The sequence below is a fragment of the Stegodyphus dumicola genome, chromosome 4 (assembly GCF_044657685.1).
Source record: "Stegodyphus dumicola isolate Sdum_Otavi_A_Nest chromosome 4, ASM4465768v1".
Taxonomy (NCBI): domain Eukaryota; kingdom Metazoa; phylum Arthropoda; class Arachnida; order Araneae; family Eresidae; genus Stegodyphus; species Stegodyphus dumicola.
This window is the reverse complement of record NC_140771.1, coordinates 30,585,920-30,601,784: the sequence shown is the minus strand read 5'-3', so window position 1 is coordinate 30,601,784 and position 15,865 is coordinate 30,585,920. Positions and strand designations below refer to the sequence as shown.

The window sequence follows — 15,865 nt, the reverse complement described above, 5'->3', positions numbered from 1 at the left end:
TATGAAAATTTTTGTTGTACATGAACTGGTGCATGTGGCAGAGTTTACATTTTGTAATATTCACATTATATAATAGCACAAATTTTTGTTTTGTCTTCTGAGAAAGGGATTAATCCTAGATGATTGGGACAAATAGTCCCAGTCGAACAATACGATTCAGACATATTGTCCCAGGAGATTTCCAGGAAATGGGGAAAGTTAAAAACTTTAAACTCATATTACACTTCTTTTAGTATGTCAACATTAAATTAAAGTACTTTTCATAATTAAATTTTAATCATGCAAAAGTTGAGTCAAAAGGGTTAAAGATGATATAATTCGAAAATAATAAGTCAAAAATGAAATTAATTTTCAATACAACAAAACTCCAATTATTGGCTGCAGATCACTTTTACCTCCTAAGCCACCTAAAATGAAACCAATTATTAATTTAATGACACACTTTTAACACTCTAACTGGCAAGGCCGTATATATATATATGGCCTGGAATATTTTTTGTGATATCTATAAGAATGTATATATACGTGCATATTAAAACATGTCAAAGAAATTAAGCCAATATATTAAAAGTACACAAATCCAAGTATAAAATATCAGAAAAATTTTTACATTAACATCAAGAAAATGATGTTTTCTCATAATAGTTCTGGGAAATTTGTGCTTTCTTAATGAAAACCCTGCCCAGTCAGAGTGTTAATAGTTTCACTGACTTAAATAATGTAGAAAAATAATAACTGTGATATATATTAAATTAACTTAAAAGAATAAGTATGATGTGTAGATTAGCCTATCACATTCAATAAAGCAACAGTTTAATAATACTATATTATATGAGATATATCTCCATATTACTTCTTTGCTACCTCTGCAAGTCATTGCTTAGTTATAATAAGTTCTCTTAAAAATAAAAGTTAACTGTTTGGCCTTAAAATTTCACACTGGCGTACTTCTCATCCATTTGATCACCAGAAATTTATAATAAAATAAGGTACATTTGTTAATATAATGTTAATTCTTGTAATTCAGAATCAGTGAATATTTCTTAAAACATATTAACTATCATAATAATAAAAGTTTAATTACTGCAGAGGATATTAAATACTACACATACCTATCATATGCTAGCATAGAGAAAGAACATCTATTTAAAATATTAAACAGTTCACATAATCATTTCTATGAAAGGATACAAATGGAATATTTGTTGGTATGCTTAGGAAACGCATCACAGCTATTGTGCAATTGGCAAGCCAAGTACTCATTAACATCAGAAGGCCTAACCTAGTCTGTAATTTAGCACCCTGTAAAGTAATTCAAGACTGATAATAAAAATTAACTCATTGCACTGAAAATACAAGGTACACTTACAAGCAAAGAAATCCAAAACATTTTTACATATTACAATCATTATTCATGATACAAAATGAAAAGACCCACAGCAGCCGAGAGGTAAAGTTGATGAACAATGGTAAGTCCAATGTTCAAATCTCGGTGTGCATGCTTTCATGGTTTTTCCTATGTGTAACATGTATATGAGCAAGCTTTTCTTAGAAAGTCCTGCACAAAGACATCTTTTCACTTAGGCAGATAGCTCTCAAGTGCTTTGCGATAATTAAATAAACCAACCAAAACAAAATGAAAATTTTGAAGAAAACTGAAAGATACTATATATTCTGGAATGAAAAATTTTTGCTCTCATTTATATTTTTAAAGTCCAGTTAAAAAAATTGCAAAGTGTACACTAGACACACAAAAGTATGTTTTTAATATTTTGATCACAATTTTATTAAGATCCCTTGCATATATGTTTATAAAGACAAAGATGTACAAAGATTTAAGTATTAATTCTATAAATTCAGTACTATAATTGAAAATTTAAGAATTATGTAAAATTTAAGATTAGATTCTTAAATTTTAAAAAAGAAACATCATTATCCACAATGATATTGAATCATTTTGCATGTTGTTTTGACTTTATATGGTTGTTCTGGCTCCCAGCTAGCAAATTATATTTTCATTTTCTAATTTTGAGCGGACATAGTAGCAGCATATTTCTACCTTATTTAAGCCTGACCAAAACAAGTGCAATTTCAAAGATAATGTTTATTTAAAATGTTGCACACATTGAATTTCTTTTGTTGGCATAGCAGAGGAAAAGGAGAAAGAATTAGGTTTCGATTAACTTGCGTTCAGGTAACACCACATATTGGGCATTTTCATAAACTGATTTTATTCAGCTTATTATTTCATTCAGTCTCTTATTATATTTATTAGAATTAAAATTTTAGTAATCAATAACATCTTCATTTCACACTTCTCTTGAAAATTTATACCCATCAATCAGCTAATAGATATCAGAATTTTGCAGGCACTGAAATGCAGATATAAAATAACCCTTTTAAAATCAATGTGACAGTAATATCATACTAAAACTATTGAAATATTTTAATATGAAATATGCTGTGATGAGCAATGCAAGCAATTCTACAGATATCTTTAAAAATGCTTGCTTAGCATAGGTAACATAAGCCCAAGAAGCCAATTTTTGAAAGGCACCAATTAAGTTGTTCTCAGTGACAGTTAAATGAAGGAAGATTTTGCTTTGAAATATGAATATATTTCATTGACACAGGGCCCAATCACACTGATTGTCTAGAACTTCAAAAATTCTGGGATTGTTTATAACCATCATATTTCAAGATGACGAGGATAGCCACAAATTTTAAAAATTTCAGATATCATAAAATTAACAAAATATGTGAAGAAATGCTAAATTAAAATGATAAAACTGAAGTATTCCATTGCAATGACATCTATTGTGCATACTTTCTAAATGACCAAATTGTGTGGAAATGGAAAAACTGCAAGCAAAATCTTAGATTAAAGGTTGGAAATGGTTTGAATACAGCCATATTATCTCCTTTACAACACAATTAATTCACTTTATTTATTATTGAGAATACATAAATGAAATTTTGTGAAGAATTGTGAATATCTCCCACAGCCATAAAGAAAATTTAACAAGCATTTTTCTTCAATTCAAAAAGTCGCCTAGGAGTTGGTGACTTTTCATGAGGGTGAAATCAAAATTTGTTCATTATTTAGAAGCAAATGAAACAAAAATCGAACTTTGATATTTTGTACAACTTGGAACCAACATTGTGCAGATTAATAGGCTTATATTGTAGGAGACTGGATAATAGATGAAGATTAGTAGACTGGATTATAGATCTGCATTTCTCGGTTTTGCTTATGTTTCTCCCTTTCTAAATTTTACATTACATTTGGATTGTTTATGCACATAAATAATTAATTCAAAGACATCCATACCTTCAGAATTAATTGATCACGGTTTATTGAAAACAAAACAGTTTTATTTTTTTTAAATAATTACAAATGAAGAAATTGTAAATGCAAAGGAAAATTACATTGGAGAGAGAAAATAGGGAAAACTGTTGAGGAAAGAAGAACTTATTGTTGCAAAACACATTGAAAGAATTTTAATGCTAAAAATATATATCCACTAACGAAATTACTTTCAAATGAATATTTATATTCTTAAATGAGAGAAAAATAAATTCATTAATACATTTTTTTATAAAAACTCTAGCAGTAATGTATTCTTTCAGTTCAATCTCTACAATAATTCTGCCGTTTCCCTGCACACTCCATTAAAATAAACAGGATCTGGTAGAATTGAAGCTTTGGATTTATTAAAAAAAATTCTCTGTTCTTCAGCTACATTTTCTTCATCAAGTTTTCCATTTTTAATATTAGAGAATTTAAAAAAAAAAATTAAGTCTCACCTTATATATTGCCAACGTAATCACAAATGCACGTTGCATGGAATGTAAACAACCAACCAATAACGTTAAGTTTGAATGCAACATCTCAAAAGTTGTAGGCAAATAAACTCTTGATATATGAATACGAATTTCAAAACCAATTAACCAAATAAATACAAAACTATACAAAAGGATAGTGAAATATTCATAAAAAAAATGTAGAAATTCTTCTAAAGCAAAAATTTGCCCAGATGCATGGTATATGCATTTATTGTACAAAGAAAGTGATGATTCAGATAATGTTAAATAAGTTCAATAACAAAATTAATTCATATTTTTAAATCCAAATATCTTATAAATAAAGTACTTTTGTTAAAAATTTTGTTTTCTTGCACATAAGAAAAATTCCTCTTAAATTTGACACGCTGAATTTTCTTAGAAACAACATTTTATTTGCTTACATTCAAAGTTGACTGCAGGTTACATGAATTCCCGAAATATTGATATTCTACTGTATATGTAAGACACAAATATTTAAACCATTTAAAAAATTATCAAATTCTGGAAAAAACATTATTCTGCAAAAGAAATTTCAGATAGTATACCATTCACAATAAATGTTATTCCAATAATATTCGAAAATAGAACTGAGGGCATAAACGCATCACACTGAAAAATATGCTTATTTAATATAACTCTTCATTATAATACATAGCCACCTACAGTAATGACTTCTAAATCACACTATTTACTTTTGATGGACAATTATATTTGTAAGGAAAAAAGCGGCAGAATGATTGCATTTTTAAAGAAAAGGATGAACTACAGCTCACTACTAAGTGGAGAAAAGAGTCATAGATAGATAAAAAGTGTATTTTGTACTGGGTAACACACTTTCTGAAAAGGAAATACAAATACGTAGCGTATTCGGAAAGTAAGTACCATTTCATTCTAGCGCCGTCGCAGCGCTGTGGTAGGCGTCCCGCGCATGCGCACTAGTCTTTCTTGTTTACTGACTTTCAATTATTGCCATTTTGGTTGCTCTATGTTGTGTTTTCAGTTTGCTGCACACATTCAAAATGTTTAAGACAATTAGTTCTCCTGCTGACTGCGAGATTCGTGCCGTGATTAAATTTTTGAACGCGAGGAATGTTAAACCAGCCGAAATTTATCGTCAAGTGACAGAAGTTTACGGTGAATACGCGATAAGTGATGGAATGGTGAGAAAGTGGGTAAGAGTGTTTAATGCAGGTCGAACAAATGTCCACGCCGAGGCTCGGAGTGGTCGGCCTTCTGTTGTCACCGATGATTTGGTAAGGAAAGTTGATGAAGCAATTCATGAGAACAGACGCTTCACAATGACAACTCTTTCAGAGGCATTTCCACAAATTTCACGTACTGTTTTGTTCGAAATTGTGTCTGACCGCTCGAATTATCGCAAGCCGTGTTCCTGATGGGTTCCAAAAATGCTCACTGATGTTCACAAAACAAAGCGACTTGGTAGTGCCCTGACATTTCTCATGCGGTACAGTGATGAGGGAGAAAACTTTTTAAACCAAATTGTGACAGGTTATGAAACTTGGGTGTGTCATTTCACACCAGAATCGAAACAACAATCAATGGAGTGGAAACACACTCATTCTTCGAAAAAACAAAAGTTCAAAGTGACAATGTCATCACAAAAAATCATGTGCACTGTCTTCTGGGATAGGAAAGGCGTTTTGCTTACTGAATTTCTTCCCAGAGGTGAAACCATTAATGCGGCTCGATATTGTGAGACTTAAACAAAACTAAGGTGTGCCATTCAAAACAAACGAAGAGGAATGCTCAGTAAAGGAATTGTGTTGCTCCATGACAATGCTCGGCCCCATACTGCTGGTGTCACTCAATCGTTAATTCGACAGTTTCATTGGGAGCAGTTCGATCACCCGCCGTATAGCCCAGACTTGGTGCCGTCCGACTATCACTTGTTCCGGCACATGGAGCGCGAGCTTGGTCGCAAGCGCTTTGGATCTGACAATGACATGAAAAATGCTGTGGAGTCGGGGTTATTGAAACTGGCGGGAAGTTTCTTTGACGATGGTATACAAAAACTGGTCACCCGCTATGACAAGTGTTTGATCATTGGCGGAAACTATGTTGAAAAATAGTTTAAGACATGTATTTTCATGTAAAAATAAAACTGGATTCGACAAAATTGTTTTACTATTTTATTTTCAAAACGGTACTTAGTTTCCGAATACGCCTCGTAAATAAATAAATAAATGAAGCTAGGATAAATCAGTACTTTTAAACTCCCCTGACTTTTCCCCTGACCTTGATCTTAGTGGCACCTCTGCCCTAGACATAAGTGCATATTCGTTGAGGGCCTTTAAAAATAATTTTAATGCCCTAAACAATATAAATTTTGTAGTAGTAAAATAAATGTGGCACATTAACACAAAACTTCGGCTGCTGACAGGCAGAGTGAGATTAAAATTTGTTCTGTAAAGTATATATGTGTTTAAAAATTATACACATTATGGCATGAAAATATGGAGTCTTTATTTACATCCACATGAAAATTTTTATACTTCACCTGAGAAGGTTTATTTTAAACACAATATTTTTTTCAATAAAATAAACTTTTTTTAATGACATTCTCTGGATAAAATTCATCATACCCTGTTTTTGTCTTATTGAATTATGCAGCCACAGCTCTAAAATTTTCGATGCCTATGGAGATCAGTACAGTCGATGCCCCATATTCATTAAATGTATTAATAATAACTCAATACATGAGGAGAGTTTAGCTGACATTCTAGACAGCTACCAATGTCATCTGCATTAAGGACTTGCCTTGGAATTATGATCAATCCATTTAAAAATTCAATTAAAATTTTAAAATTATCATAATTTCTGTACTATATTTTTGTATTTTGCTAAAGCTTGTCTCAATAAAGTAAGAATCACTGTGACCAGCAAGAATCAATACAATGCTCAATGTATAAAAAGGACTTAAGTTCTCACAAAATTTTTACTCTTTCTTTATAGAACATGCAGAATAATAATAACTACAGACTATTTCCTGATGCTTGCCCAACAGAACAATTTGACTTATACTAAAAATTAATAGTACATATTTAAAAATAGTCTCTGCAAAAACATTAGCATTAAATCATGCTTTTTCATTCAGTTTGATAAATACTAGCAATTTCTATAACATTTGAATCTGAAGGCAGCCAAAAAATTAAAAATTACTCCCATTAATTTTAAATCATCACTAATAGTTTTTGGACATATCAAAGTCAGTTCATTATGACGACAAGAACAGTATATATATAAAATGGGACTCGCACAATACAAGTTCACTTCTTTTCCTAGGCAAAGTAATAAATTTCCAAGAAGTTTAATATAATGTGTTTTTAATATTTTTAGGGATGTTAATTTACAGTTATAGAACAGAGAAAACAAACGACAACACTGCTTATTAAATGCACTTACAATTTTTCAGAAATTCTTAAAATAACCCAAATCCATATGCACAAAATGTAAACTGACATTCAAGTTTACAAAATTATAGAAATTTGATATGTCTTTGTCTTTTGTTTTATGCAAACAGAAAACAATTTTGACACTTTTGTATTAAAGTAGCCATTACAATGCACTTTGACGAATTTTTACAGAAGTAAAATGACGACTTATAATTACCAAAAAAAATTATACATTACATACATATATATTTTACAGTTTAATTAGATGTTTATCTTAAAATTATCATTAGGCTAACTTATTAGGGGTTCGGTTTCTTTTGCTCTGGAGGAAATTTCAGAGCAATCACTTTAAAAATAGTTTTAAAAAATTGTTCTTTTAATGGTTTTATAACATAAAGTCTTCTCCTGCAGAAATTTTACTGCAGTTTCTTCTACTGCAAGCATAACTGCATACTTTAAAATTGAGATCAGGACAAAAACATCCCAATTTGTTATAAATACCCTGATACTTTGAATAAAATAAAAGGAATGCATATAGAAATGATGCTGCTTGTTAAAACTGGTGCATTCTAAAAATTTGTCGATTAAAAAAAAATAATTATACTAATGCATAAGAGGCTACAATTTGTTTTTGTAATTTTAGTTCAGTAAAAGTAAAAATAAGATTATGGGTTTAATTTTAGAGTATACACAAATAAAAACATATTTCATCATCTTATTTTAGTTAAGACAGAAATGCATTTTGTGTTCAGCAAGTAAAAATTCTACATTTTGGTTTCTGAAAAACAAATTATTTTACTTTTTTAACCGCATGATTTGCTGAAATAACACATAATAAATGAAAAAAATAAAATCTCTCTCTATTTCTTCATATATATATATATGTTTATGCGGCGAAGAGAAAATCTAAATTTTTTTGTTACATACAATTATTAATTTCAAACAGTTCATTCAGTTTATCAATTTCAAATCGCACTGCATACAAAAATGACCCTAGAAAAGCACTTTTTACCTGCTGTAACATAACAGAACACTGATTAATGAGTGAAATGGCAGGATTTCCCATGCTGGTTGCCAACTGTACTCGCAAAAGCTGTTCTTTCTGTGTAGGATTATCCACAAGTGTGTGGGATAAGGCAACTGTTGCAAACCAATTGGACAAAGTATCTGTGCTGAATAAGCCACTACACAGTAACTGGCCAACAGTAAATGTACTTACTAAAAAAAGAACAAAATTTTCAGTCTCTACTCAACCAATTAAAACAAAAATCACAAAAACAATATACAGTCAAATTCATAAAGAGGTCAAAGTTCTGATTATGACAAAATGCCTATTATCTAGAGTTGTAAGAATAGACCTTTTCTGGAACAAATCAGAAAACTATTTAAATAAGCAAAAGAGATTTTTGGATATTACTTTAAGCATTAAAATATATTTTAAAGTATTTATATGAAAAAGATCAATACAGGGCAATAAAAGCAAATAAAAATACTACTACTGCAAATAAAAATATCTTGAAAATGATTTATGGAACAATTACTGATGATTTTGTATTTGAAATTTCTACTCCAACAAACACTTTGTCTTCTGCAATATTTTTTGCGAACACTTGTATGAATATTTCTGTGGAAAATTCCAGAGTTCTGAATTTTTTTTTTTTTGACTTATGCATTCAATCTATTATGAACTTGTATACCTGCAACTCTTTTTGGTGTCAGGGTTGGGGTTGAATGCCAGTGGCAAGAGCAATGGAGGAACAATTAAGGCAGTTGGTGGCAGACTTTCCTATGTTTCAAGAAAAGACGAAAGTTGGTCAAGAACCCGTTAATTAGTAAGAACAATAAGAACTATTTCATATTAAGTATGCCTTAAATGTAATTGTACTTACTGTAAAATTAAAAAATAGACAAATTTAAAATAGTTTTGAGCAATCGGCATGCTTAAAAACATACGTGCGCCATCTGCAATCTAAAAATGTTGCCAGGTTTCTTTAGTCATATATTTGTTCCCCAATTCTTTAAAAACCATTTAAAAATGAGATTTATTTACCCAATAAGGAATGAAATCTTATCTCTGGGATGTATACGCCCATTAGGACTGAAAGGGTTAAGTCCCGCCAAATAAAAATTATTCAGACAAGAAGTGACTTACCTCGAACATGTCATTTCTGCTGAAGTTGTGTGTACGTATCCTGAAAGAGTGCCAACAGTTAAACACCGTAGAGGCCCTGAAAATGTCCATCAGCTGGAGAAGCTTTCTAGGGCTTTGCACTTACTAGATTTCATGAAGGACTTTTCTTCCATCGCAAGACCCCCTTCACAAGCTAACAGAGAGCAATCAGAAGTTTTTGTGGACAAAAGAATGTGAGGATGCATTTAACAACCTGAAGGAAGCTTTAACATCTGCTCCAATCCTGACATATCCTCAGCTCAACAGATCATTTATTCTCGAAATGGATGCGAGAAATAAGGCAGTGCTGTTTTGTCCCAAGAAATAAACGGCCAAGAACATGTCATGGCCTACTATGGCAAGTGCCTGTCTAAATCGAAGAGGAATTACTGTGTCACCAGGAAAGACTACCCGTCATAGTTAAAGCCGTAGAACATTTCATAATTATCTCTACAGCAGAAAATTCCTGCTCCGCACGGATCATACATTGTTGACCTGGCTTTTAAATTTCAAGAATCCTGAAGGCCAAAAGCCAGGTGGATACAGAGACTCCAGGAATATGACATCACTATCCATCATCAGAAGGGATCATCACATGGTAATGCCAACGTCATGTCTGGAACACCCTGCCCAGAAAGCTGCCAATATTGTTCCAGAGTTGAAGCGGAATACAAGCTGTTTAATCCAGTTGTACGACAAGTCACAACTTCAGCATCAGCTGATCCAGACCCGTAGAGTGATTACGAAGTCATTAAAGACCAGCTTGGAAAACAGCAACATTTAATCACTAATTGACTTAATGGAGTTATCAAACAGAAAAACCTACTACCTGGCAGGGAACTTCGATCTATAGTTCTATGACAAAACAAAATTGGGCTCTCTGAGACTCACTCCATTTTTGAAACGGTGTCTTATGCTGGAAATTCAAATCGGATGATGGATAGGCTTTCTGATGGTAGCTGATACTCCCAAGATCCACAACATCCTTAAAGAATTACATAGCAACCCTACGGGAGGCCACTTTGGAATAATGAAGACTTTGCAGAGAGAGCAAGAATGTTTCTACTGGAGTAATGCAAAGGATGATGCGCAAAAGTGGTGCCAATCTTGCAGTGCCTGTGCGGGTTGGAAAGGATCGAAGAAACACAACTGAGGAAAGCTACAACGTTACAATGTAGGAGTGGCTTTTGAACATATCTCCTTTGATATATTGGGACCTCTGCCATGAACTACTGATCGCAACAAATACATCCTCATTGTCATTGATTACTTCACGAAGTGGCCTGAAGTATGTCCTATTCCTGATCAAGAAACGATCATGGTAACAGAGGTAATGGTATAGTGCAGCATTGGATTTCCAGGTTCAGAGTGCCTCTTCAGTTACATTCTGATCAAGGGAGAAATTTTACTTCGGCTGTAATTAAAAAAGTCTGCAAGCTACTCGGCAAAGACAAAACACAGACAACACCTTTACATTCTCAGTCAGACGGCATGGTAGACAGTTTAATCGAACCATCCTTAATAACCTCTCATTGGTAGTTTCCAGAAAACAACAGGACTGGGACAAGAAGTTACCTCTATTCTTACTGGTTTACCGCACTGCTGTCCTCAAGACCGGCTATTCCCCATCTCAAATGCTCTTTGGTCGTAACCTTCATCTGCTTCGTAATCTCTTGTTTGGTTTGCCCTTTGGATGCGTCTTCATTGCCTGAGAAGTACATCCAAAATCTCCAGGCCTGGTCTGAAGTGATGCACAATTTTGCATGAGAGTGAGTCAACTTAGCGATGGAGATGACGAAGACACAATAAGACATGAGAGCTATAGGATATCTATTCAACGAAGTAGACCAGGTGTGGTTGTGGAATCCAATTCGATGGAAAGGATTCTCTCCTAGACTACAATAGTTCTTACACAGTTATACACAGGCTGCATGATGGTGTAGTTTAGATCCGTATGTCATCAAAATCTAAGCCTAAAGTTGTTCATTATGACAGGCTGGTTTCTGACTATGGACATAGTATGTAGTGTATATAATGTAAATAGTGTAAGATCATTGCCTATTTGTAAAATTTGTACACTCATTTATTGATTTAGTATTTGATTTGTTTTAAGTTACCTTTTGCAACTATTGTTTATGTTGTTTGTTATTGTATTGTAATGTTTATTACTGCATTGATGCTTCAGTTGTAAGTACGGCTTCCTGTGCAGGGATTGTACTGCCCGAGATGTTCAGTCCTTGGGAAGGGAGCAATGTTATGAATTTCGTATTTACATAGGTAATTTTAGTAAAATTATAATTAAAATTGTAGAAATTTTCTGTGTAATGCAGCACAAGACAAACTTAAAAGAAAGCTATACTGGTAAAGCAAGAATAAGGGGCACGTGCATTTAACACTGGGTAAATGGGTATCTCCATAATTTCTACTGAAATTGAATAAATGTAATTGACCACTACGTTTGCTGTAACCATAATTTCACTCTCATACTGCTTTCCAATAATTTCGAGAAGCAGAAAGTACTAGAAATATTTCGCGGCCAGTTGAAAACTATTTAAGGCTGAAGAGAGAGCATTTGCTCTCAGTTGTTTAGTTAGCTGCTGTCGTTACTGTTGTGAGTTCAGCCTGAGATCAGATTAGCTTTCTCTTTAGATGCTCTTTGCATTATATTGTGCATAACGTTCGTAGTAGAGTTTGAAGTGTAACTACTGATTATACTGTGTGATACCGTAAACACTTGTACAAATATTCCCGTGAAAAATTCCCAAGTTCTGAAATATTTCTTTTGATAAAAATAAATTTTTATTGGACTTGTGCATTCAACAATAATAACGTGACCAACAATAATAACACACGCAACAATATTTTCATCCTGACTTTCAACTTGCCTGTTCTGCTGAAAAGCATAAAACTGGACATCTAAATTGTCCTGTAACACCTTATACTCCAAACCCAACATGATGCTAGCAGTGCCAGTGTTTAGTCATGCTAAAATATCCTGTCATGACAGCCTTACATGTACTTGCTGTTCTTTAATTGTCCATGACAGTGAAAATTGTGAAAAAATATCAAACAATAAACAAATGAAAGAAGGTCAGTCAGAAAATGTGAAACCAAAATACAAAAAATGCAAAATAATCTAGAAGCACACTTTGAGGAAAGTATGAATTCAGAACATTTAAGATTCTGACAATGCTGCAGTGGAACTGGAAATTCTCCCACTCATATCAAGTGCAGAACACCATTTTTTAACACACTGACGCAGGCCTGACCCACTGGTGGGTCATACTTGTCTGTTCCATGGAGTGACAGACTCACCGGTGGGTCATGCTTGATTGTTCAGCAGGCCGGCATGACTCACCGATGGATCATGCTTGTATATCAAATAATACATAGTACAAAATTTTATTTTAATTATTCAACAGTATACATCAACATTATAATCAAACATTCAATACAAAACAAATAACTTAAAAGGTAACTTATAATTTAAATATAATTATTAATTTTCTCTATGCAGTTTTTTAAAGCAGGCTAAACAAAGTGCTGGCTTGCCCTTACAATTATCGCAACATATTGTTACTTTCTTTGTTCTATTCCTGGCGTACTGAGTATCTTTTAGGATTGCTAAGCGTTTATAGCATTCTTTGCATCGCTTTCTCGTCTTCACTGCGTATCCTTCGTATGAATTTAAAGAATGTTTATCCTTTTTTTGTTACTATTGCTTCACTAGGGATATTCACAAAATGGAACGCTAATTCGAGCGCTGCGGCATGAAAAGAACAATGAATATCCACGCTGCTGTCAACATGTTAATGTTCACCATCATTTCACAGAACTCTCACAGCTTTCCCAAAAATCTTTTTGACATAAAATACCATTGGTGCACAGTGTACTTGGGGAGTACAGGAGACTATGCTAAAACCTGAACTATACGGTAAGCTTCAGAAGTACTCCTTTCACCAGGAAAGATAATTTGGTATGTGAGCCAGTCTGTGGAAGTGTTTTCTCACCTCAAATGACCATCTTACCAATTTAATTTCTTTAACAACAAGGCTCCAAGGTCTTGCTATATAAATAAGTACATGGGCTTTAGTTTCAGCGTTCCCTTTATTTCACTTCAAATCACCACACTGATCAATGAAATTTAGATTATCTAATGCAGAATCTTCTGAATCTTTCATCATATAAAAGGAGATTTTAATGGCCATAGTTCCGCTCTAAGGGACTAAGGGCAAAATTATCAAGTCACAAATTGAGCAGTTTGAAGATCATTGCCTATGTGTCCTCAATAATGGTTAGCATTCTTACTTCCATTAGCCTACAAGGATGTTTCTGTTCACTATCTTATTGGGTTGAAAATCAAAGACAATTTTTTCATGGAACTAAATAACTTTATTCTGTAATATATTGCCCATTTTGATCAATGACCTTTTGCCATCTTTCAGGCAGCATCATAATCCCACGTTCATAAAACTTCTGGTTTTTATTAGCAAAAAACTGAATCAGGTACGATCTGACATCATCATCATTATTGAAATTTTTACCATTCAAGGAGTTTTGTAAAGATCAAAACAAAAAGTAATCAGATGGTACAAGGTCAGGACTATATGGTGGATGTGGCAAAACATCCCAACCAAGCTCCAATAATTTTTGCCGAGTGACCAAAGATGTGTGTGGCCTTGCATTGTCATGATGGAATAAAACACCTTTTCGATTTGTCAATTTGGGCTGCTTTTCTTCAACTGCATTGTTTAATTTTGTTAGTTGTTCAATGTAGACATCAGAACTGATCGTTCGGTTGGGTGGTAAGAGTTAAAATTAGACAATTCCTTTGTAATTCCACCAAACTGATAACAAAACCTTCTTTTGATGAATATCAGCTTTTGATGTTGTTTGAGTTGGTTCACCTGGCCTGCTCCACGATCTTTTCCGCTTGATATTGTTGTAAACAACTCATTTTTCATAGCCAGTTATCAGTTGTTTTAAAAATGGATCATTTTCATTACATTTCTTTAGCAAATCGCAGCTGTTAATGCGTTGCGTTAAATGCATTTCTTTCAGTTCGTGAGGAACCCATGTATCGAGTTTTTGAACATAGCCAAGTTGTTTTAAGTGATTTTCAATGCATGTATGTGATACATGAAGCTTCTCTGCAATCTCACGTGTTGTACTGTGACGATCCGAATCAATTATTGCTTTGATTAGGTCGTCATCAACTTCAACTGGACGACCAGAGCGTTTTTCATCTTTGAGTGAAAAATCACCAGAATGAAATTTGGCAAACCAATTTTGACACTGCCCTTCTTTTAAGGCTTTGCCACCATAAACAGCACATAACTTTTTATGAGCTTGCAATGCGTTTTTCCCTTTGCGGATATAAAAAAGCAAAATATGATGAAAATGTTCCTTTTGATTTTCCATTTTTCAACGAACGCCAAACGATAACTACGCAACCGATCAAAAAACTTTTTTTACTGATTGACAGCTGAATTGCCAACTATCAAATAACAAAATGTGTTTTACATTTGTACTACGTCTGCAACCCTCAAAATTCAACTGAAGCCATCTTTGAGTGAAATCTGCAATTAATTAGTTGCCAACGCAATAGTTATCTTTTTATACATTTAGTGGTGGGAACGATCCTCCAAATGACGATCATACTCTTATATTTGTATTTCTAACAGTAGAAGGGTTCTAGCTCATGTCAAGATTCCCCATTTTATACTTGATATGGCTGACTAGGAACTCATCTTCTGTGCAGCTCACAGACGAAATGGTACAAGATGTGCATATTGATATTAGTTACAGTCTCCACACTGACAACATCAACAAAGCTACCAAAATACTCAAAACCATTGTAGTATCATGAATGCTGAGAAATGCCAAGACAACACAGGAAAGCTTGGGGAGCTTTTCATAGATATCCATTCATTCAGCCTGTTTTTATTCATAATTTTTTAAGGACTGGACTTTTCAAATAAAGACTGAGTCTGTGCTGTCAGATGCTTTGAAACAAGATGGGAATGTGTCTCAAAGCTGCGTTCTAAGCATTAGACTATTCAGCTTAAATTCTGTTTAACTTAAAGCTCTTATTTAAATCAACTTATTTATTAATTCTTGTTTAAATTATAGTTCTCTGTTTCATCATTTGGAGTTTAAAAAAAATCACAGCAAACTCTCCAACCAAAACATTATGACAAATTTGAAAGTCTTACCTCTTTCACATCATACAGAATTATGCCAACTGACATAAAACCTGAGGATTACAGATCGAAATACCCTCACACTAATCATGATTACCCAGTACTGCTAGGCAAAAGAGGAGATTATAGAGTTAACTTATTCCTCCAACATGGCAATCAGAAATTTGAGGCAGCGCAAGAATTTCAAAGAACACACTTCAAAACGGGTTCAAAACTTTTCTTTGAATCAATGC

The 15,865-nt window shown here is 33.3% G+C and overlaps 1 protein-coding gene across 1 annotated transcript in view; it reads right to left on the bottom strand.

The window, feature by feature from the left end:
- Window positions 1-15,865, bottom strand: part of p115 (General vesicular transport factor p115) — a 94,194-nt gene that overhangs the window by 36,361 nt on the left and 41,968 nt on the right. The window contains exons 12-13 of the mRNA XM_035360774.2: window positions 8,272-8,477; window positions 1,192-1,302 (exon numbers count right to left, since the gene is read on the bottom strand). Coding sequence (XP_035216665.1) covers window positions 1,192-1,302; window positions 8,272-8,477 — 317 coding nt within the window. The remainder of the gene's footprint in view (window positions 1-1,191; window positions 1,303-8,271; window positions 8,478-15,865) is intronic.